The 26,507-nt window shown below is 37.0% G+C and overlaps 1 protein-coding gene across 1 annotated transcript in view; it reads left to right on the top strand.

Annotated features, from left to right (window-relative positions):
- LOC138715157 (venom acid phosphatase Acph-1-like) overlaps positions 1–26,507 on the top strand; it is a 46,075-nt gene that overhangs the window by 2,668 nt on the left and 16,900 nt on the right. The window contains exons 2-4 of the mRNA XM_069847716.1: positions 17,957–18,055; positions 25,309–25,548; positions 25,701–25,889. Of these exons, the coding sequence (XP_069703817.1) occupies positions 17,957–18,055; positions 25,309–25,548; positions 25,701–25,889 (528 nt within the window). The remainder of the gene's footprint in view (positions 1–17,956; positions 18,056–25,308; positions 25,549–25,700; positions 25,890–26,507) is intronic.

Below are 26,507 nucleotides of genomic sequence, written 5' to 3'. Positions count from 1 at the left end.
TCTCTTTTCACAGTGAGACAAGATAAATCACACAGACTCTAATTCATACTTATGAAATTCAAAGTAGAGTAAAAAGCAAGTAAGACAATTTATTATTATTTTTGAAAGTAAAAATAGAGATGGAGGGCACTCCTAGGTTACAGAAAAAAGTACCGGGCGGCGCCCTGGCACGACTACACCCCTGCTGTACTGGATGTTTTCCTCCAGCGTTATCTTTTCATCTGCCGTTAAAAAGTAAGGTAAAGATATCCCCTTCACATGCCATGAAGGCACTTGGGGGACATGGAGGTAGAGCACCATGCTTTCCATGACCTCGGCACTAAAATGAGGTGGTGTGGTCGACACCCCGCTCTGACCGCCTTTTACCCCCGGAAAAGACCCGGTACTCAATTTTATAGGAGGCTGAGTGAACCTCGGGGCCGTTCTGAAAGTTTGGCAACGAGAAAAATCCCGTCACCACTCCGTAGCCAGCTGCTCTACCAACTCATCTGCCGTTACATATAAAAAAAAACAACATTGGCACATTTACTAATAACATGTTTTGTTTTTAATTTTGTAGTGATGATGATGATGATGATGATACAAGGGAGGGAAACAACTATAAATATACGCCAACGTGCGTCCTTCCAAGGGTATTTGGGAATGCAGTGGAGAAACTATGTGACCTTCAAGCCTAGGCCATTACTTATCTCACTCCATTTGTCTCCGTTTCACTGCAGGAACCTAGAAAAATCTGAAACGGGAAAGCCGAAAGATGTATAATTTGTTAAGTGTCATTTAGAAAAATCTCATAAATCGTTTATTGCACAAATAATTTCAAAATCAGGTAAGGACATTCGGATTCGCTCTTTCTTAAAGAATTAGCTGTCTCCAAGCTCCTTGGTAGTTCATTTGGCAGAGCGTTGGCTTAGGTCTACTACGAACACAGAACCAAATTAAAATGTCGCCAATGGCGGAGTTGTATTTCTGGTGGACAAAGACAAGGTTGTGAAGATTTCTACTAGAGATCAACAACAATCGAGAAAGCAAGACTAACAGCGCCCGCAAAGCCGAAAACCCGCACGTCAATGTTGTATACGTCGCGTCATTGACGTAAAGACTGCCTGTGAGTTTCGAGACGTCGAGATTGATCACTCCCGAAGTCCCGAACGTCAAGCAGCCTTGAATCGTCACAGTTGTTTATACCTGACTGAACTTTTATCTACTTTGGCAACTGTTATATGTATAAACAATCAAGTAGCCTATTTGAAACATCATCTCTACCTTTCAGTGTATAATAATCCGTTCCCTAGTTTTTTTTAATTACTAGGCCCTTAATTAAATTAAACACAAAATAAATATGGGAAATGCCTGTTATTATTCGGTTGAGAAGCTTTTATCATCCAGTCTGCTGTTAAAAAATCTAAAAGTTAGAATTTATAAAAAAGTTATATTACCGGTTGTTCTTTATGGTTGTGAAACTTGGACTCTTACTTTGAGAGAGGAACATAGGTTAAGGGTGTTTGAAAATAAGGTGCTTAGGAAAATATTTGGGGCTAAGAGGGATGAAGTTACAGGAGAATGGAGAAAGTTACATAACACAGAACTGCACGCATTGTATTCTTCACCTGACAATTAGGAACATTAAATCCAGAAGTTTGAGATGGGCAGGGCATGTAGCACGTATGGGCGAATCCAGAAATGCATATAGAGTGTTAGTTGGGAGTCCGGAGGGAAAAAGACCTTTAGGGAGGCCGAGACGTAGATGGGAGGATAATATTAAAATGGATTTGAGGGAGGAGGGATATGATGATAGAGAATGGATTAATCTTGCTCAGGATAGGGACCAATGGCGGGCTTATGTGAAGGCGGCAATGAACCTCCGGGTTCCTTAAAAGCCAGTAAGTAAGTAAGTACTAGGCCCTTATTAAAAGGCTAGGAATTTTCTTTTCATATGTTTGAGATCAAGTGTGCAATCTCAAGTAAAACGATATTAACGTTTTGCTTTATGTTTCTTAGTAATGCAAATTTATTTGAGATTTTTTTTCTATTTATATAAACGTAGGTAACATATAATAGAACCAGAACATTTTGATAACTAAGATACTGTTCTGTTTTGTCTTTTTGTCTCATTTAAACATTTATAATGTTATTTATTTCAATGATGTATGTTATTCAAAGTTACGAAATCTTTCCATGCCGACCAAATGCTATTTCGAGAATGATGAGCGAGACTCGAAGCGCACGAGAATGACGAGACGAGATTCGAAAGACAAATGCAACGAACACAGCGAGCGAGAGCGGCAGTTAGTTTTGTTCATCTCTAGTTTTGGTAGAGCAGCTGGCTACGGACTGAAAGGTCCGGGGTTCGAGCCCAGGTGGTGACAGGATTTTTTCTCGTTGCCAAACTTTCAGAACGGCCCCGAGGTTCACTCAGCCTCCTATAAAATTGAGTACCGGGTCTTTCCCGGGGGTAAAAGGCGGTCAGAGCGTGGTGCCGACCATACCACCTTATTCTAGTGCCGAGGTCATGGAAAGCATGGGGCTCTACCTCCATGCCCCCCAAGCGCCTTCATGGCATGTTACGGGGATACCTTTACCTTACCTTACCTAGTTTCTACTAATCTCTAGATACTTTGGAGCTTTCAAGTTACTTGTGTTTCTGCTCTTTTCCCTTCTTGCTTAGATAAGCGTCAAGTTTTAGTATACTTGCGGACGATGGCCTTACAGGCCGTTTATCTCGGGATTCTCCCACTTTTCCTCGTGATTTCGCCAACACTCTCCACAATTTCCCTTTCATTATCATCAAAAAGCAGGGTACCACCTCTCCTGGCGCGACGCCGAATCGATCGTCTGCCATGGTAGATGTTCCATGTGGTTTGTCGAAGATTGATAGATGGGAGTAATGGTGGATTCTAGGTGACTCATAGATCTGCATAAGAGGCATTGGCGCCACATATAATCTCATTCCTGAATGTTATATGACGATTCATGTATAGATCTGTGAGGTATGGAAGACTTCCACCAGAAGTATCCTATACAAATTTGAAGGCTGGAGAGAAATGCGTGATGTGGCGGATGGTGGAGTCGACTTAGCCGGGCAGCACAATCGACATGCAACTCATTCCATCACGGGTGCACAAAAATAGCCTAATTGGGCTGAAATGCTTAGAGATGCTCCATGTCTCACCACCAGTAAACTCCTCTATATCTTTAGCCGTTCCTTTTAAGCCCTATTATTCTCAGTTTGTGTGTACAATATCATTATTTTTACAAGTTCCTCTTCAACGATCTGCATTCACAGCACTGCTGGTGATTTGTCTGTATTTAGAATCACTTTGTAGAACACTAATTGTCTGTAATATTTATATCAATTTTAAATACTTATGTTCATGGATAGCTAAACAGCATTAGAAGTGATGAGAATATATCGAATATAATTAATAATAATAATAATAATAATAATAATGTCATTTATCCCCTTAAAAGGGGCATAGGGCCTGAACCAGCTGTTCCAGAGCACTCTTGTGGGCAGGTATAGCCAGCTTTCTTGACTTCTTTATTAACTGAGAGCCTCCAAATTTTCCGTGGTATTCCACATTTTATTTGAATTTGTGCAAAATTAATTGCACAGATCTACTTACATTGTGCAATGAAGTAACATATGTCACTTTTTAGGACTACAAGAACATTACTTTTACGTCAAGTCTAAAAAATGAAAGTATTATATTTTATGTATGTCTTTGAATGATAATTTACGAAAGTAACCTATAAACAGGACTATCATTCGCAGCGTGATAAAATAACTGATATGTTGTGAAACTTATAAAATGTACAAAAAGAAAGTTTGTTCAGCACTAGCCTACATAACACCAAGTTTCACTTTCATATACTATAGAGATACGGTGATATAGTTACATTATTGATTCTGTTTCCATTTTTATTTCCGTTTCCATCTCCAGTAAATAGTTTCCTTGCAACGAAGAATTACGTGTGATGTAGGTCAACATTAATGAGTTGGCACTATCTTTGTCGAACGGCTCAGTTGTTAGTTTTCCACACTAAACACCTGGATTCAAATCCCGACGAATCAAAATGGAATTTGTGATATATAAAGCTAGTGTCTGCGGCAGATTTTGGCTGAGTACTCCCGTTTCTACTGCCGACATTCCACCAAATGTTCATTAATCACAGTAATCATGATGACAATCATCATACTCATTCTGATGTGATATACACTCATCTCTCATGGTGATCCGTGCTAACATCGAAGGCGACAAAGAGATCTACAAGTTCGGCGCATTATTTCTATAAGGGGCACTGTGTTCAAATACGAAATAGAACTAAACAGAATGTATTTTTAGCCTATATTCGTTTTTTACTCTTTCCTTTCGTTCTATGTTTACTTTCATATTGCATTCCCTCCGTTCCTATTTGGTAGTTGCTTGATCGTAGTCCATTGCGTAATGTCACTGAAATACAATATGGTAGAGGTTGTGACTTACTTGAATAATCCTTTTAACTTTTCTTTTTTATTATGAATACGGAAAAACTATAAGCCTGAACAGTTATCTGTGTTTCATATTATTATCTATATAATACACACATATAGACCTACATACTGCCCACTTGCAGTGTAAATAAATACATACATAATACATACATACATACATACATATATGTATAGATACATGCGTACTTACGTACATAAGGGCGCAAATAGCCATAGTTGCTGACGCGCCCTTCTTAAACCCCACTATTTATCTACATGCATGCATGCATCCATACATACATACATACATACATACATACATACATACATACATGTATAGATACATGCGTACTTACGTACATAAGGGCGCAAATAGCCATAGTTGCTGACGCGCCCTTCTTAAACCCCACTATTTATCTACATGCATGCATGCATACATACATACATACATACATGTATAGATACATGCGTACTTACGTACATAAGGGCGCAAATAGCCATAGTTGCTGACGCGCCCTTCTTAAACCCCACTATTTATCTACATGCATGCATGCATACATACATACATACATACATGTATAGATACATGCGTACTTACGAACATAAGGGCGCAAATAGCCATAGTTGCTGACGCGCCCTTCTTAAACCCCACTATTTATCTACATGCATGCATGCATGCATGCATACATACATACATACATACATACATACATACATACATACGGTCCACACCTGTGGAGTAACGGTCAGCGCGTCTGGCCGCGAAACTAGGTGGCCCGGGTTCGAATCCCGGTCGGGGCAAGTTACCTGGTTGAGGTTTTTTCCGGGGTTTTCCCTCAACCCAATACGAGCAAATGCTGGACCCCGGACTCATTTCACCAGCATTATCACCTTCATTTCATTCAGACGCTAAATAACCTATATGTTGATACAGCGTCATAAAATAACCCAATAAAATGAAAATAAAATACATACATACATTATGCTGTGTTTCCTGACGATGTCATATCCAAAGCTTTGTATTTTGGTTTCTGACAAATCAATATTATTAATATTGTCCAAACCTGTGGAGTAATGGTCAGCGCGTCTGGCCGCGAAACCAGGTGGCCAGGGTTCGAATCCCGGTAGGGGCAAGTTACCTGGTTGAGGTTTTTTCCGGGGTTTCCTCTCAACCCAATACGAGCAAATGCTGGGTAACTTTCGGTGCTGGACCCGGACTCATTTCACCGGCATTATCACTTTCATCTCATTCAGATGCTAAATAACCTAGATGTTGATACAGCGTCGTAAAATAACCCACTAAAATTAAAAACCTAAAATAAAAATATTATTATTATTATTATTATTATTATTATTATTATTATTATTATTATTATTAACTTGGAAGGTATTTAATTATATTTCCGGTTTGTATTATCGCAAAGATAATCTCTTAGGACCTATTAATCTGAGATCAGGGAATGAAATTAACCTTTAGTCAAGCTGAAATTGTATTTTTGGTTGTATAAACATTAGTCCAAGATCATTTTTGTCTTGATTTAAAATCAATCTGCCGATTTTTCTCAGTTTAAGGAATTTTATTTAGCAGAAGCTAAATAATCATTTATCAAAATACTGTTCTTCCAAGCAAAATGAAAAAAAAAAAAAAGTTTTGTTTAATTATATGCATAGAAAGAGCCAGACAACTTTATCTTTTCCTGCTAGCAACGAATCGACCTAAAAGTCCTTTATAAATTCTCTTATTTGAGTAGTATTGAAATGGCTGACCCTCATACGAAGATTTTTTTATGTAAAAGTCCACTTTATGTATAAAGGTGATAAAATTATATTATTTGAGATATAAGGAGTTTGTGTTAAATTTGTTCTTCCCGGGCTCTAGTGATTGGCATGATCATCATATTTTTACGTTGAAGTGCTTAATCCTTTCCCACGCTCACAGAAAGCAGCAGAACTTTGTATATTAGGATCAAAGTTACTCTTTAAATCTCTGTATAATGCTTCATTCAGACTTCATTACAGAATGATTATTCTTAATAGGTCGAATATTGACATTGTTGATAAATATGATTATACTGGCAGGAATTGGCTGATATTAGTTGAAAGACATTGTTGAGATTGAAGAAGGATGGATAGAACAGAGAAAAATTCTCTCCAGCACCGGGACTCAGACCCGGGTTTTCAGCTCTACGTGCTGACGCTTTATCTACTAAGCCACACCTGATTCCATTTCCGAAGCCGGATCGAATCCCCTCAGTTTAAGTTCTGTCTCTCAGTTTTCCCTTTGGTGGCCTACCCTCATGTACTGTGTCACAGAATATGTGACAGTGGCACAATGTCCAATGCACTATGTACAGAGGTGCACTCATTACGAGTGACTAAGTGGCCGGGATCCGACAGGATGAGCGCTGTCTTGAATCACTGATTACTTATGCATATCATATTATTATGATGTACCGGTACCGAAGTGCATATGATATTTCCGTGCAGGAATTCTGCGTTACCATTTGAAGAAGGATGGATAGAACGGAGGAAAATTCTCTCCGGCACCGGGACTCGAACCCGGATTTTCAGATCTACGTGCTGACGCTTTATCGACTAAGCCACACCGGATTCCTTTTCCGATCCCGGATCGAACTGAGATATAGAACTTAAACTGAGGGGATTCGATCCGGCATCGATAAAACGTCAGCACGTAGAGCTGAAAACCCGGGTTCGATTCCCGGTGCCGGAGAGAATTTTTCTCTGTTCTATCCATCCTCCTTAACGCAGAATTCCTGCACGGAAATATCATATGTACTTCGGTACATTATGATAATATGATATGCGTATGTAATCACTTAGTGATTCAAGATGGCGCTCATCTCGTCGGATCCCGGCCACTTAGTCACTCGTAATGAGTGCATCTCTGTACATAGTGCGTTGGACATTGTGCCACTATCACATATTCTGTGACACAGTACATGAGGGCAGGCCACCAAAGGGAAAACTGAGAGATAGAACTTAAACTGAGGGGATTCGATCCGGAATCGGAAATGGAATCCGGTGTAGCTTAGTCGATAAAGCGTGAGCACATAGAGCTGAAAACCTGGGTTCGAATCTCGGTGTCGGAGAGAATTTTTCTCTGTTCTATCCATCCTTCTTCATATGTTAAAGCAGAATTTCTGCACGGAAATATAATATGTACTTCGGTAAATAATAATAATAATAATAATAATAATAATAATAATAATAATAATAACAACAATAATAAAATAATAATTGTTGAGGTTGTTGACTTATATGAGTTCTTTGTTATTACGATATAACTTTTAGCCCTAGTTGTTCCATTAAATGTAGTCATAAAAGTCTGAAGTCTTTGACTTATTCTTATAAAATATTAGGCCTAACAGATAATACGTTACACGTAAAAAAAAATTCACAGTAGTGATTTCAAATAGCCTACTGTTAACAACTGAAGATTTTGTTTGCTATATTTGAATTCAGAAGGCAGAAATTAGTAAAAATTAGCGGCTTCTATATTTGATTGGCTCAGTGGCAGAATTGCCTAAATCACAATTACATTGAAAAAAGTTATTGAAGTCTAAACTTAGACATCTTTTTTTTAATTATTGCTCTCAGTTGGAAATTATTTCTCCTTTACCATCATCTAATATTTATCTAGTGCATTAAAAATTTGTTGGTTAGACAACTCTGGCACTGAGCCACTCATTTTATAAAAATGATTGTTGACCAATGTCATTTCAGTAGCAAACGGTGTATAAAATACTTAGCAAGGCTATCGGAACAAATAACAGATGGTAGAACTTTCGACCTACTGACCGAGATGACCTATCCTAAGATTTTAACCTCATTCCGATAGAATTAACAACGAATCGGACAATTTATGATATCAATCATTAGGTTAGAAACATTACACTTGTAAATTTCTAGAAAATATTCTTAAAATAGAAGTTGGATTGTATAAAGACTAAAATTAAAGAAACTGACCTAGTGAGTCAAGACTTTTTATTTTTAAATTAGTCCTAATTTTATTTTAATGTCGTAGTCGTAAGCAATCATCAGGTTTGTTCGAGCACAGCTCAGAATCGATTCTGAACTGCCTGCTCATGCGCAATAGCTCAATGTGCATTCCAAAAAGACTAGAACTGATTCCGAACCGATACTGAATTACTGAACTCCCAGTTCCCTTAGCACTCGTTCGGAACGACTGAAATTGGTTCTCGATTAAGACCGGGACCTGGGAATTCTGAACTGCTGACGCATACGCATTTGGTTTAATCTGAAGTTAGGGTTAAAATCTTCGAGACTAGGCATGTTAACATAAAAACATTTGTAGTCCGTCAGGAGTGAATTGGAAGGTGATAGCGATATATTTTGCGAAGAATTAAGTTCGGAAGATGAATATAATTTTAATGAGACGAAACTCCGAAAGCCGTGAAAGAACAGTTCCAACAATGTAAAATCCCGAACTAGTTCTGAGAACGGACTCAACTAGCGTATGCATCGAAAGATATTCGGTATTAGTTCGTAACGAATTCTGAATTGCTTGCTGGAACAAACCTTTATCAACTGATATTTACTACTACGTCTATCACTATTTGACATGTTGCATCTTCGTCAACGCAAAAATTGCTTACTGATGCAGATCTGTACTTGGGCGTGGGTTCGATTTCCGATTGGACTGATTACCTGGTTGGATTTCTTTTGGGATTTTTCCCAGTTGTTACGCGAATGTCAGGTAATCACATGGCGAATCATCAGCTTCATATCGCCAAATACCACTTCGCTATCTCCAATTCCATCGACACAAAATAACCTAGTAGTTATAGCGTTGTTAAATAATTGAAAATGTTCATTTCCTGATAATTTCGTTAGTATGATGCGTGGTCACTGCTCATGGGCCATAAGTGCCGTAAAAAACAAAACGGACTAGCACGATTCCTATAGATATGTCCAGCGCTATGAACTAGCGGTCAACGTATCTGACTACGAAACTAGAGGACCTAGGTTCAAATTTTGGGACAAATTGCTTGGCTGAATTTTTCCGTGAGTTTTCTTCAAAACACTTAAGGGGAGAAGGTAATTAAATATGGTGAAAAACCATTCTTTTTTGCATTTAAAGTACTCTCTTAAATGTGAAAAAAATCTTTACATAAAATTAAATGTTCTTTTATGGCTTTGTCAGCCGATGTGATGTCATTTTTAAAGCTCTGCTTTAATTAAAGGGTTTTTGAATGACACTAACTTTGACTGCAGTTACCCGTAACTTTAATTATTTCATTTTTTTTTCCTTTTAAATACACTTTGACATGTGGAAAATGCATTACATGGCATGTGTATATAAAATATAATACGCATTTATGGACTTGTCAACTGCTGTGACGCCATTTTTAAAGCTGTAGCGCACAAGGTTTTTAAATGACACGTAACTTAGATTGCTATTTGCTTTAACTTTGATGTTTTACTTTATTTCATACAAAAATGTATAGGCTACATCCTTGGAACTATTAATGCTACATGCATGATATTTTGTACACAGTACACATTCTTTTTGACGACCGGGTAGCTCAGATTGTAGAGCATCTGGCTACGGACTGGAAAGTCCGGGGTTCAATTCCGGATGGAGATGGGACTTTCTCGTTGCCAAACTTCCAGAACAACCCCGAGGTTCATTCAACCTCCTATCAAATTGAGTACTGGGTCTTTCCTAGGGGTAAAAAGCGGCCGGAGCGTGGTGCCGACCACACTACCTCATTCTAGTGCCGAAGTCAAGAAAGTATGGAGCCCTATCCATATCCCCCAAGTGTTTTCATGGCATGTGAATGAGCCACTTTATCTTTACACACATTCTTTAGGCTATCAGCAACCTTTTCTATGAAATATAAATTTCTTATTTTCTTGCATTTTAAAAATATTCCTCCATATTTTTTTATGAAAGTACCTGTAAAATTCTTTCTTAACATGTAATTATTTATATTAAAATTCTGAAAACCAATAGCAAAATTGCACTCACATTTTAAAGAACGTGCTTTTAGGAATAAAATGCCATAAAAATTTTGGATGTATCTTTAAAAATTGGTCATATAAAGGTTATACATTTTAGTGAATTATTTGTTTCCTGGTATTTTTTTTTAATTTGGGCCCCGATTTTTTTTACGAAAACTAATATGTAATTTAAATTGTTTTAACAATGATATTTCTACATGAAAATTAAAATTATGCATCAGTTAGGAAAAAAAATTCTAACTTCACTATCTTTTGTCCTCAAATGCAAATGCCGGTCCTCGTGTTCAAATTTTGGAACATGTTACTTGCTTGAAGTTTTTCGCTGTTTTTTTTTTAATCTACGTAATAGCAAAGAAATTGTGATCCTCAGTTTCCATTCGATTACTTGCTTGGTTGATGCTTTTCCAGAGTTTCCTAAACCCATTTAATAACTATAGTCCCGTCGCTCTAATTTCCGGCAGCCGGCAGCAGGTCGGCTACATTTAAACGTGTGCGTCTTGTGATTCGCTGATGATGTAAAGCATTTCCTAAGGCTGAATAAATCGTTGCTTACGAGATTATCGTAAGCAACGGGATAAATACTTAAAATATAATCGCCCGCCATTTTGGCTCTTTCGTTGGCGTTCGCAGAAAGCACACGAGGACGTTATTTGCCGCTCAATTATTTGCTGAATTACAGTGCGTTTGATTTATTATCATAGGAGCTACGACATGATAATGTTTAACGGTGTGGCAAATAGATCCCTCGTCTGGTAGCTCGGCAACGAAAGAACAAAAATGGCGAACGATACTACCTACCTAGACTTTATAGAGCTTTCACTTCCTAAGACGTAAGCAAAGAGGAGGAGTCACGCCTGGAATAACAACGTCGCGACTATAACATACGGATTCATTTGTCGATAACGTTATCACAATTTTGTATGGAAAGCTACCTATTTCCAACAGCTTTCTTCTCTTTTTTTTATTTTTCGCTATCTGTACTAATAGCAGAGTTTGCCTGTGTTGATGGACTTTTAAATCACCCAGTGTACCAGTACTTCCTAATGAGGTTTTTTAGTTGCCTATTTAATGACGCTGTTATCACCTAAGTAGATAGTCTGCGTTTGTAGTCAGAAGTGCTACCACTCTATTCTAGTATGAATAATTAAGAGAAGATAATAAAATGCGTAATTTCTACCCTATCGCTTTGAGGTACTAGTAAAACGAGACGGTGAATTCAGTCTGACCATGATCTGTCAAAATTTATTAATGTAATGTAGTTATTTACTTCGTGCAGCTAAAATTTTCTAAGTAAATCATTGTTACCGTGAAGAAGGATATTCAGTGGTGACAATAATGTGACGTCAGGTATAAGCACAGCCGAAATGACATGGAAAAGATTGCTCCATCCTTGACCAATACATTAGACACAGGTCATACGAAACTTCCACAAAGAACAAAACAATATATGCAAGTCACAGTTATTATTTTCTTATAATAATAACACTTGTGACATCTACTTTAATAGTCAGGTTTTGGGCCACGACCTAGAATTGATTTCTGGATTCTGCCTAGACGACATTCACAACAGTTAATTCGTAATCCATAGAGTTAAATGTTGGATTTTACTGACGTCGGAATTTGTTGTACACTTCTTCTTTTAGGATATGAAAGATAGCTTCATATGACTGTCGGGTTTTTTTATGCATAAGAACTTGGAACACTGGAAACCATTGCCCGTCAATATTGACATGACTGGCATAGGCCTATACCTAGTATTTGCAACAAAATATTTGGAGCGGACCTGACTGTGCCATCCATTATTCACAACGGAGAGTGAGATAAAAATTGCAAATGACTATCAGTCGAAAAAATAATAATTTTATTTACGTCCTGGGGATTGCCACCTTTCACCTTCTAAAGTTTTCCTGAACTTTTCAGATACATCTTCGAGACTATCAATACGTGTTAGTTCCCTAGGTAAAGTCTCTCTCTTTATAGTATGGAGCATTCTTTCAATACCGATAGTTTCTTTTTTTGGACATTTTACGTTTGCTATACTAATTACTACTTACTCTGATCACCTCTGGTTGGACGATTGATGAAATTCTTCCTTGAAATGCGTGTTCGGTTTTTCGTAGCTTATATACATTTCTTGGCTTGTACTCGAATCCATTCTGGAGCGTGGCTTGTATGTTCCGATGGCTCCTTCACAATTCTTCGCCGGTGAAGAGAAATAATAATCATAGAAATATATTCTTTGCGATAATCGCATCTCCAAATTATCTCATTTTATTAGATATGTGTTTAGTAAACATAAAAACTTTATACATTAATTTTTCTCCACCCCGTCCAGAAGTTGTAGAACGAAATTCTTCACACATTATAGTGGCCAGAAGGAATGCTGATACTTTGGAAACAGTTAAATAATTGCCGGATAAGTATTGTTATGAAACTCTGAAGCTGTGTAATGTGTGGTCAAAATATAATGTGACAAAAATGTACGAGGGGGATCCAGGAAATAACGACCGTTTTGTTGTAATAATTAAAAAATATATATTTATTTGAAAAAACAAAGTCTGTTACATAACTGAAGCTTCCTTTACTTCTCTACATAATCACCATCCACATTTAAACATTTGTCGTATCTGTTCACTAGCTTTAGAATTCCCATGTTATACTCCTCTGCCGCCAGTTCATTAAGCCAGGTGTTCACTGTCTTCTTCAACTCTTCATCACTTCCAAAACGCGTACCACCCAAGAAGTCTTTCAGCTTAGTGAAAAGGTGAAAATCGCTAGGAGCAAGGTCTGGACTATAGGCCGGATGATCAAAGATTTCCCAACCGAACTGATCCAGCAATTCTCGAGTTGAAGCAGCAGTGTGCGGACGGGCATTGTCGTGAAGAAGCACAACTCCTCTCGAAAGCATTCCTCGCCTCTTGTTTTGGATAGCTCGCCGTAGTTTTCGTAAAGTCTCACAATAACGATTTGCATTGATCGTAGTGCCTTTTGGCATGAAATCCAGCAAAAGAACACCTTTGCGATCCCAAAAGACAGTAGCCATAACATTTTGTGTTGAGTCTGTTTGAATTTTCTCGGTTTCTTGGGTGATGAGGGATGATGCCACTGACGTGATTGGCGCTTGGTCTCTGGGGTGTTGTGAGACACCCAGGTCTCATCACTAGTCACAATTTGATCAAGAAAGGCGTCTCCATTTGTGTGATATCGCATCAAGAATGTCAATGCTGAGGCCATTCTCTGAGTTTTGTGTTGGTCACTCAGTTGCCGTAGAACCCATCGTGCACAGATTTTGTGGTAGCCAAGATGTTGCGACACAATTTCACCAAGCAAAGAACGAGAAATGTCAGGAAAGGCAATATGCAATTCGTCGAGTGATGTGCGCCTGTCTTGCAAGATTCTGTCGTTCACTTTAGTCTTCAGGTCTTCTGTGATGAGTGATGGGCGTCAGGGTCGAGTTTCATCGTGGACATTTGTTCGCCCATTGTTAAACATTTCGCACCATTTTCTCACATTTCTTTCATTCATTACAGTATCACCATACACTTCTTTCAATTGCCGGTAAATTTCTGCAGGTTTCAAATGTCGGGCATTCAAAAATCGAATCACACTCCTCACCTCACAGTCGGCGGGATTATCAATCACGTCGTTCATTTTGAAATAACACAAAATGCACAATGGCGACTTGTTGCAACCAGTACTCACAACATTACGAGAACACATGTTAAGGAAGCCAGTTGACCTTCAAACAAGGAAGGGGAGTCAGCTGCGCGGCGAGTATGCGCGAACGGTCGTTATTTCCTGGATCCCCCTCGTATGTGACCAAAACACCGTATGACCAAAATACCTTGTGACAAAAGAAAATGTGATAATACTTCCGCATCCCGTGGTATTTTATATAGGCCTACGGCACAGAGCGTCGAAAATAAAAATGGAAGCCTGTTCACTTACATAAGAAAGGTAGACAGGAATTTATTGTAGACCTATTGTAATTTGTATTTTAAACTGCATTTATTAAGAGTTTTGTGAAATTGCATTGTCTTAATCGTTTTGTCCGATCGTGATATACAGTAGGTTCTAAGGCTTGGGGTTCCTGGCCCTGGATTTACTAAACTTATCTTGGAGTGGGACCTGTTTCTGTCGGGTCTGAGGCAGAATGTACTTATCTTGGAGTGGGACCTGTTTCTGTCGGGTCTGAGGCAGAATGTTCCGCCTGTCAGCAACGAATTCACGAATGCCACCCAGACCATCTGTCGGATATGGAATAATCTCATTGTATAGGACTCACAATAGTTCTCTGTGAGCTTGTGTGCACGGATCCATTCCGGGTACGGTCCTTGATATATCATCCAGCCAGTCAACTTCATTATTTATCTGTCTGAGAATTAATTTCAGATGCTGTATTACACTCATTGCACGTACGTGGTCCAGCCAACACTTTCTATCTAAAAGTATGTATGTATGTATGTATGTATGTATGTGTATATGTATATTGTGAATTTTACTGCCTCGTGATTGATAAATAAGGTCTAATTGGTTTTGTTAGAATTAGTAGGAGTCGCGACGCTGTTATTCCGGCGTGACTCCTCCTCTTTTCTTACGTCTTAGGAAGTGAAGGCTCTATAAAGTCTAGGTAGGTAGTATCGTTCGCCATTTTTGTTCTTTCGTTGCGAGCTACCAGAAGAATCTATTTGCCACACCGTTAAACATTATCATGTCATAGCTCCTATGATAATAAATCAAACGCACTGTAATTGAGCAAATAATTGTGCGGCAAATAACGTCCTCGTGTGTTTTCTGCGAACGCCAACGAAAGAACCAAAATGGCAGGCAATTTATTAAGTATTTATCGAGCCTTAAGAAATGCATAAGGTCTTCATCAACGAATCACAAGACGCACACGTTTAAATGTAACCGACCTGCAACGTGATTGGCTGCCGGAAATTAGAGCGACGGGACTATAGTATTCAGCAGGCCCCAACAAGCACAAAATGGCATTATCTTGTAAACGATAATTCGCGGACTCATATTTACTGGAACTTTTTGCTATATATATTTATATACGGTATGCTGCAAAACAAACGACCCCTTAAATTATTATTGTTCATCTGCTGTCAACGTTTTCCTAACAACGAAGTATTTGTTTATTGTATATAATAGTTTGATAGATTGTGAATTCAGTGTTGCGTTGATTTCAGCAATTATGGTTCTCACAACAGAGGAGAAGGTGTTTATCGTGGAACATTATTTCCGGTCATACGGAGTAGGACGTCAGAATGAGCCAAGTTAAAGAACAGTACCCTATGAGGAACGATTTAATAAGGAGGCACCAATAACAGAACAATATTAGCTGTCATTGACAAGTTACGTCATACGGTAACAGTCTTATGTCGACGAAAGGGAACAAGAGGACGCCCAAGAACCGTCACCACAAACGAGAATCATGGACTTCTCCAACAGGCATTACAGTCCCCAAAGCGTAGTCTACGACGAGCATCGCTGAAACTTGGTTTGAGCGATAGGTCTTTTTGGCGGATGTTTAAAGAGCTGGGTGGATTTGCATACCGCATTCAAGTTGCTCAGCGTCTAACAGAAGCGGATGAGCGAGCCCGATTACAGTATTGCAGCCTAGTGTTATCCATGACGTATCAGGATCCAGATTTCTTCTGCAATATATGGTTTTCAGATGAGCCATATTCACCTTGATAGCTTCATCAGCCGACAAATAACTCGTTTGTTAGGGTTTGAACGGCCTGATGGTCGTTATATAGAAACCACTGCACAGTACGTAGTTACGATTTGGTGCGCCGTGTCGGTCATGGAATATTGGGCCCTTATTTCGTCGAGGATGCTGCACAGAATCCAAAAACAGTAAACCAGGTGCTCTACAGAGACCTCATTATTACCTCATTCGTGCGGGATTTCCGCCGTTTTTGTCGCGCCAGAAGCAGCAAGATAGAGCTACAGCCCACACCGCGGGGAAGTCACTTGCCTTCTGCAACGACACTTCGGAGATCACCTAATTTCTCGTGGAACTCCATTCCCCTACCAAGTTTCATGCTCCCCGGACCTCACGGCTCCATGTGATACGTATGGGGCATGTTGAAAGAATCAGTTTTCAAGATAGATGACCCACCTACAAATTTCCCGAATTACGCGAGAAGATAACGTTAATTTTTATATCCTTATAGCAACCTTTGTTCATCAACATGCTCAATAATCTTCAGAAACGTTATGAAAAATGTGTGGACGTGATGACATTTTGGATACATACTGTACCGACGCAATTAAATAACATTTCAGTGTCGTTTATTTTGCCACATATTGTATATTAAAAACCTAATTTAGGCCAAATGTAGTCGAGTTCTTTTTATCACGTGAATCTATATGGTTTGTTCTAGGTCCATTTGATAAGAAAGTCTTACATTTCGGAAATTATGACGTTACTGGACGAGTCCCTGTAATATGATCAATTGAAATGGAAGAGTTTGTTATTTATGTGCAACGGAATAATCTAAAATACAAAATGCATTAATTTAATTAGTAGTTCTATTGTTTTATCATGTATACAAGACAGTCAAGAGCGGCATACATTTATATCATAAGCGAAAGAAAGAATTTCAAGATCGTGAAAACGCAACCTAAAACACAGAAGCTATTTACAAGAATTTTGTAATAATATTGTATTTAGTAATACTTCACAAAGTGCAATTGTTGTAGGCCTAAGTGTTAAAGACAGATCTTGTTATAAAGAGAGGCTTAGTTATTTCAATAAATGCTTGATGAAAAATAAATTTGATTACAACTTGTAATGTGTGATCTTATATGGTTTTCATAGGAGGATAAAGTAAAACAATAAAATGTAAAACAGTAAAACAAAGAGGTATTGACACAAACATCTGGATTCTGTGAATCTCTTGTCACTTTTTTATTGTCCAAATTTCTTTTAACTTACATATAACGCACAGAGTACCGTCATTATCTTGTAAAACTTGGTTTCTTTCTTTGCTTACTATATAATATAGACTGGATTGTTCCTCTTGAAGGCGAGACAGATTAGAACTTCAGCTGAAGTTTGTGATGCGAACTGACGAAGGGATAATGGTATCTACCCAATTATACACTTTTATGCCTGTTTTAGGTTAGGATATATTATATAATGTGTTTTGTTTGTGCCCTTTTCATTTTAATCTGTGTGTTCTTTTGGAGAGTGGTTGGATCTAATAATAGGTGAGGGGGATGAAACCTACAAAGTAGGACTTGTTTTACACAGCACGTACGGTCAAAAGACCCGTGTACTGGATTTAAGAGAAAATTCTGATAATATAGTACATCTGTATGTATAATATTGCTCAATAAATCCATCTATCTAAATATAATATAATTTTAACGCACAAATTTTACAATTTCAGTTAATGTGTTTTTGTGCATGTGAAGATACTGATTTTAATTACATGAGTGTCCTATTATCTTATGTTGTAGGTGTTCCGCCATGGAGAGAGGACTCCTTCTGATACCTACCCTGAAGATCCATACTTCAATTTTACTTTTGAACCTGTAGGATGGGGTCAACTTACAAATGTAAGTTATTTTTTATTAGAAACAGAGAGACTTCAAATCAGCTTCACTTTCGCATCATTCTATGTATAGAAGGGAGTATTGTCCTAATGTAAGAAATATATTTCCAGACAGCCACAGAATTACACATATCCCTGATGTTTTATGGCTGGAGTTCTTCCGTCTGTCTGCCCGCCTGTATAGCAATTTATCCTAAATTAGTGATGGATATTTTTTACTAATCAGTTCATTTGAGGCCAGTATTTTTGACACATCTCGTATTTACTAAAAATAAATAAATCCGTATTTTGAAGTGCCATGTAAAATGGTAATTTACTCATATCGACCATAAAGATTTTATGTTTAAATATTTCCTTACATAATATAATTAAATAAAGCGACAAAATAGATAATGTTTCCAAAAATCATAATTACAATTCCAATGGAAAACTTCGTTAGTCAAAATTATGCAAACTCAAAATATATAGGCACACGACTTACTTCTGAAATTAACATAAAATTAGCCATTTACAACAGCTGTTTTCTGTGGAAATCGAAACTGTAAATATAATTAAAAAAAAAAGAAGACAACTCGGGATAAGTTTTTTTGGAAAGGATTATAGAATACTGTTATAAAAAAATAATGCATTCGTCGGGTGCGTGTATATAAAGCATAATTGTTAGAAAAATGAGAAAATGAAAATATAGAAATTCGCTTCCACATTGGGTCTACTATTCATTTTATTTACTATGTAAATAATACTATAATCTATTATAAACTAATAATACAGGGCTTCTATTATATACTGACCAGTCCACACTTGTGGAGTAACGGTCAGTGCGTCTGGCTGCGAAACCGGTCGGGGCAAGTTACCTGGTTGAGGTTTTTTCCGGGGTTTTCCCTCAACCCAATACGAGCAAATGCTGGGTAACTTTCGGTGCTGGACCCCAGACTCATTTCACCGGCATTATCACCTTCATATCATTCAGACCAACGAGTTAGATACTATAGAGAGGCTGAAGACCTCTGATAAGCGCTCCCTGCGGAGGCCAACAGTACTATGGATCGTTCCCTAAAAAACATGGCGGTCTATAGTACCGCCAGCCTCCGCAAGGAGTGCTTATCAAAGGTACACTGCAAGGAGTTGGTACATGTATTATATTTTTCAGATACAGCAATATTTAATTTAAACATTTCGCTATAGGTTTTGTAAAAAGCTGATTTATAAATTAAAAAGTAATAATTAAGACTTTAAAATTTCCAAAAATGTCTCATTCCCTCGGATTTAAATGAAATGTACCGTAAATCATAATATTCGTTGCTGGATAATTAAACCCACTGAATACAGGTACCATAGCCGCAGAGAATTATAAGATAAGACGGACTGAGTATAAGCGAAATATCTGTATTAATAAGTTTGTACCATCAATAGTTTAGTATTTATTGTGTTTATAGGGCCTACTCCAATTTTCTTTTTATTAATGCGTATTGTTAACAAAGAGGAAAGTTAGCACTTGCATCACACACAATTTGCCATTATTGTTCAAAATAATGTAAGAACAGTTCTATTCTGCAAAAGCCTCTGCCTAGTTGCGAGACACGTGTGAGATCAATGTTTGTTTCAAATTATATTAGACTACACGATGTCTCCATCACGCGACAATATTTGTTTCAAATTATATTAGACTACATGATGTCTCCATCACGCGAAAAGAAGTCTACCTAGCTGTGGCTCCTGTTGTTTCTGATAACAATGTTAATCGTATCTTATCGTTTCAATAAATGTGGTGAGTTATGATCTGGGAACGGATTTATATGGACTAAAAATATATGAAATATGTAAATATATATGTAGTTATTTTTACCAAAATATGGAATTAAATATGGATTTTTACCAAAATATGGAATTAAATATGGACTTAGAATTATAAAAAAATGACTATGTACGTTAAATATTGGTACATTTTAATCAAACTAAACAAAAAATATAATGGACGTACCTTATCTTCCAATGTAGTTTCAACAAAACACAATTTTTATTGTCTGTTACCATAACAATAGGTTACAAACATTTCTTTCAAGTGCTGAAAAGTGAATCTTCTTCTATTGTCTCTGAGGATAGATTTATACTGACTAAAAGAGCGTTCGACGTCACAAGAAGTAACTGGTACATAATTCAATTTCACAATGTCTGCTGGGGATAAGTCCAAGTTAATCTTCACTGTTGATTCACCACTCATCACAGCAACAACCTTTTGTAGTTCTTCATATCCAGGGTTTTTTGAAAGTACAGTGTCCACCTTAGCTCTTACTGCATCTGCAACTTTACCTCTACCACGATTCAGTTGTTCCACAGTACTATTTATAATTTCAAAACTTTCAGATAGTGAAAGGTGCCTATTTTGGAGACTTTTGAGCGTTTTTATGATGCATGAAAATGTATGCTGAATGTGAGCTAAGTCATTCTTCACACTTATGTCACAGGTAACTGTTTTCGCAGTATCAATTGAGACTGCATCTTCAGAGTCCAATGCAAGGAGAACATTGTTAATAGAGTCTATATGTTCGGCATAATATTCAACTGCTTCTAGCCATGTACCCCATCTAGTTAAAATTGGCTTTGGTGGCAATGGAATTTCAGGGTACATTTCTTTCAACACGTTAACTCTACTGGGAGCTTTGAGAAATACTTTTTTCACTGATGAAATCAACAAATCTACTTTAGGGAAATTGTCTCTGACCACTTCTGCCACACGATGAAATGCATGCGCCACACAAGTAAAATGAGTCAATTTAGGATATACAACAGATAATGCTTGTCCAGCTTTGACCATATAAGGGGCAGCATCGCTAATAAAGAATAACACATTATCGTACATAATACCCTTTGGCCACAGGATACCCATAGCTTCGTTGAACAGTTTAACTATAGTTTTGTTATTGCACTTTTCTAGAACATCACAATGTAAAAGAATTCGTTCAGAATATTGTTCACTTAACAAACCGATAACTACATTACCAACAAGTCTACCTTCTTTGTCGGGAGTCTCATCAATGGAAACCCAAATTGAACTATCTTTAATTTCATCTCTTATCTTCTGTATTGTCTCATCGTAGATGGATGGAGCATACGTCTTCCTAAGTGTTGACTCATCCGGGATTGTATGTTGAGTATATTTTTCAAGGAATTCCCTGAAGACCTTATTCTTTAGTTTGTAGAGAGGAATATCAGCAGAGATGAGAGAACGGCACAGGTCGATGTTAAACTCAGATCTTACATTCGATGTTGTTGGTTGTGTTAAAAACAATTGTCTCTGCTTGGAATTTAGTTGTTTGTTGGCCTGATGTTTACTAGTTGTAATGTGTTGTTGCACCAGGAACTTTTGTGTAGATGATACTGCACACTGACACAAATTACAAAATAATATTTTATTGTCAGTTGATAAACCATCTTCTTTAAATTCTGAAATGTAACTTGTTAGTTTTGATTTTAAATTGACTGAATGACGTACTTTTGGCATATTTACCGTCTTTATAGTATGATTTACAAAACTGAACCTATGTGTACTCTGACTGGCATTTAACTGTTGAGCTGCACAACTGAAGTCTGTTAAAAATTTTAAATTAAATTAATACAGTTTTGTAACTTACTTTCCCATTGTTGATAGGACTGCTAATTTTCAAATAACTCTGATGTTAAAGGGATTACTGAACATGTGTTTAAATCTCTATTGTTGAAATGTATTTTTAAAAGTTAATGGAATTTTGTTTTGTTTTATTGTTAAACCTAATATAATATGGACTGTTTTATATGAAATATGGAAAATATATGGAAATTAACGAAAATATGTACTAAACTCTAAAATATGGAAAAATATGGAAAATAAAAGTAGGATTTTTCAACCCTACACATTGTGAAACATAAAGATAATGCAAAATATAAATTATATTAGCTTTATAAGTAAATATGTATTTACATATAAATCCTTTCCCTGGTTATGATCATGAGTAACTTTCTATTAGTGTCATTCTTTAATTATTATATTGCATGCTAAGAGGTTATTTGTAGTTTTAATAATTGCAGTTTTCAAAAGTTCTCTGTGTTAATTCCAATTTCAAATTAATTTTTCTCAATAACTTAATTACTGGATATCTTTTTTAATTTTCGCCACTACCTTTCCTATATTTTACTCCTATTAGTTACATACGTCGTCTCTCTTGAAATCACCTGGTGAGCACTGAATTACATAATTTCATATTAGGTTAGATTAGCTGTAAGGTAATTAAATTTGTGACGAAGTCAAAAAATTATTTATTTTTCTTCTGCCGATTAAATCAAGAGGAGTAGAAATAGAATATTCTACTCCTCTTGGATTAAATTCATCCGTCTTTAGGTGCTTTGCTTTGGTTGCATCGAGTATAGCTTGTCATTTAATATCTGGGCTATATTTAGTGAAACTAATAAAACATAGGCCTACAGCTGTTATAAAACGTAAAGTTTTGTGTGTAGTTTACTTTTTACTTATTAACATAGTCTTAATATGTAACTCAATTCACAATAATACTAACTTCATCACAGTCATTTCCTACAACATCCGAGCCACGCCCCTTTGTTTTGACTAACCGAAACATGGCGGACCAATGTTCAATTGTCTTCAACTTTCTGAGGTCTTTGTCCTCTCTATAGTATCTAACTCGTTGATTCAGACGCTAAATAACCTAGATGTTGATACAGCGTCGTAAAATATATATATATATATATATATATATATATATATATATATATATATATATATATATATATATATATATACTGACCACTGACGCGGTGTTTTGCGTCTAGGCGGCTGGGCATGTCGCAGCCGTCCGCATTCGTAGTTAACTCCGTTAGTTAAAACATGTATAAAATCGTTGTCTTGTAAAGAAGAAACTTGAAATGTCGTCCTCCTTCGGCTAAACAGGCATTGTATTGAGAAAACACATTCCGTTTGACCTATTAAGTTAGGCCACTGTAATGTTTCTTATTTTAATTGTTCTCCAGTATATAAGATATTAAGAAGTTGATTTTTTTATATGTCGCCTGACTGTTCGTTTACGATTCCTTCTAACCTATTTAATGAATATTGTTCATATTCACTGGCCTATCTACTGGTGTCTCATTCTAACGTGGCCCGCGCGCGGATTTTTTTGGTACCCAGTTGGTTCCCTAGCACATGAAGATAAAACTGTATCACACACGTGAAACGTGATCTCATTCTGAATTGTTCAACCGTTGTAACAAGACGTGTCAATATTCAGACAGAAAATATTTCTTTAAGAAGTGTGTAATATAGTTGACTACAGGTTTCCTTTAAAACATCGTGTTCATATACGAGCCTTACGTACGTATAGAATCCGCCTCTCAAGTTCGAAAGCTATTTACAGATAAATATTTCCTGGTGAGAAGATTCCAATTCAGCCACCGGCGTGGCTCAGTCGGTTAAAGCGCTTGCCTGCCGGTCTGAAGTTGCGTTCAGGCGCGGGTTCGATCCCCGCTTGGGTTGATTACCTGGTTGGGTTTTTCCGAGGTTTTCACCAACCGTAAGGTGAATGCCAGGTAATTTATGTCGAATACTCTGCCTCACTTGCCAAATACCATCTCGCTATCACCAATCTCATCGACGCTAAATAACCTAGTAGTTGATACAGTGTCGTTAAATAACCAACTAAAAAAAATAAGAAGAAAAAAAAAGATTCCAATTCGTCTAACAACCCGTAAATTAATATGTAAATTTCGTAACACTGCTGGCAGTATTACAGATAAGAAGCGCAGCAAGGAAAAAACGCGTTTTGAGGGGAAAACCATTAGAAGATATTGGCTTACGGCTTTGAAAATTCTCCTAAACATCCATCAGGCGACTTGTCTAATGAACGGAAATTTCTTGTTTTCCCGCGCAAAGAGCTACAATGCTGTTGAAAATCAAACCAAAAAAATTAGTGTATCATGAGTAGACAAGAGGAGTAGAAATATTCTACTCCTCTTGTGAGTAGAGTCCTACGTTTGGTTCGCGAATTGACACATAGATGGTATTTAAAACGGGCCAACAGTGCCGTTAAAACCATTATCGGCCATTTTACATTAGTTCAAGAACGAAAAATCATAAATTTCTATTGACTACATTTTGTCTAGTAACAAATTAGCAAAAATGCAAAATATCGAGCTTCGTATTGTCATTAAATATTTCGTAAACAAGGGAATGAGTCCAACAGAAATTAAAGCAGACATGGATGCTACACTGAAGGAATCCACTGTAGTATTTTCGACTGTGAAAAAATGGCCGGCACTATTTAAACATGGTCGAGAGAGTGTGGACCGTTGCTTACGAGATTATAATCTGGGTTATGCGTATCTCAACTGAACGAGTGCGCCACAGGCTGGTTCAAAATAAACCGGAAACGAGAACGGAAATAATGTTAAAATAAATGTATTTAAATGTAAGCATTCACAATAGTTATCCAGATCCATCTTTTACAGTTTAGCCGTAGCATTGAAACTGTAAAATCAGAAGTATTATGTTTTTGAGTGATTGTTGAAACAATGTACAAACATTATTTTCGGATAGATTAGTCTTTATTCTTTCATTTACATGTAACATGTCTCTATAAATATGTCATAGGCTTTAAGTTATTAGCATCCAAAGACTGAGTTGCCTTAGTGTTATAAGAAAATCTGTCCTTTTCATACTAATGACCCTCGAATAATAATTTGTTAATCAGCGTTATTCTGGTTGGGAAAAGTTACCTGGATGAGGTTTTTTTCAGGGTTTTCCCTCAACTCATTAAGCAAATGCTGGGTAACTTTCGGCACTGGCCCCTGGACTCATTTCGCTAGCATTATCACCTTCATATCACTGAGACGCTAGATAACCACAGCAGTTGATAAAGCGTCGTAAAATAAACTAAATAAAAAACATTCAGCATTTAAAAAATCCAACTAATAGAATAAGTCACAATACCAGACAGAAAGCAACACCAAAACCACTATATATATTTTTTTCAATATCAGGAATGCTAAAACCTTGTTATTTCCGCGAAAATCTCGAAATTGATTTTTTGCAGCATCACAATACTTTCTGTTATGATAAAGTGAAAATTAGTACTATAATTATAATACATCCTCATTTTTCAGTGATATAGCAGTTTGGTATGTTGTAGTAATAAAACGCTCAAAATTTCCATGAAATGCTAAGTAAGCTTCAATTTTCATATTCTTACTAAGACTACATTAATCTTTCAGGTAGGAAAATTGTCACAGTACCAACAAGGTCAATACCTCAGAACTCGCTATGGAGAATTCCTTGGGAATATATACACTCCAGGTATTATAAAGGTCCAAACAACTGATGTGGACCGAACAAAAATGTCAGCACAGCTGGAGCTTGCTGGATTGTGGCCCCCGGCACCTGAACAAAGATGGAATCCTTCACTCGAATGGCAACCCATTCCATACACCTTTCAACCTCGTTCTGAAGATTCTGTGAGTATAACTTTCCTATCGCAAGAACTTCCTCCAATCATTAGCTAATAATACTGTATTGGCATATATAACAAAAAATAAAATAAAGGAGCACAAATATAATAAATTTAGTATTATGAAAAAACGTATACTAATTTCGCTTCTGACACTAGCTACTGCTGCCAGCATCGTGCCCAAAATATTACCACGAACGTGACGCAGTGAAGGCCAGTGTGGAAGTGCAAAATATTCTAGTGGCACATAATGCCACCGAGTTATACAACCTTCTGGCTGAAAAAACAGGGCTGAATTACACAGATCCTGATGATGTGCAGTCACTCTACAGCACTCTCAAAGCTGAGGTAAGAACTTGCGTCATATTCGCAGTTTCAGTGAAATGTCATCAACAGTAATGGAGATTGTCTCAAAAAAATGAATGTCACGAAATAATACATACGTTACTGTCTCATACGTTTTGTGCATTTCGTAAGAATTAAGTTCCTTTGTCTTGTTGTGACTGCTATTACTCTCTGTACCTATCTTATTTTCTTGGACTATTATTAAAATACATATAGGCCTACATTAATGAAATCATTTGCTGTGCAACTAATAAAAAGATGAACTTTCGTTTTCTGGGTGGCATACGAAAAACATTCTTTATAATCTAAAAAATGAAACTTTTGACTTCTATACATATTTGGTTAAAAAAATTTTCGGAATATATTTTTTGTGCCGAAATGAATAATGTTATGTGGTATATTTCTATCCGTAGAAATTTCATGATCATTATCATTGTTGTGTGACAACTGGCTGTTGTTTGTGTGATATTCGTTTGTCCCATTTCAGAATGAAGGCAGTAATGAGTATCAAAGATGATCAGCACTCAGTCGACCATCAGAAAAACGTTTATGCCAGACACAGATCTGAGTTTTTTTCATTGCTGCTTCATCATAAGCTTCTTCAAGCATTCTTAATGTCCC

The sequence above is a fragment of the Periplaneta americana genome, chromosome 15 (assembly GCF_040183065.1).
Source record: "Periplaneta americana isolate PAMFEO1 chromosome 15, P.americana_PAMFEO1_priV1, whole genome shotgun sequence".
In the NCBI taxonomy this organism is placed as follows: domain Eukaryota; kingdom Metazoa; phylum Arthropoda; class Insecta; order Blattodea; family Blattidae; genus Periplaneta; species Periplaneta americana.
The sequence above is the reverse complement of the archived record's forward strand: the minus strand, read 5'-3'. Positions and strand labels throughout refer to the sequence as shown.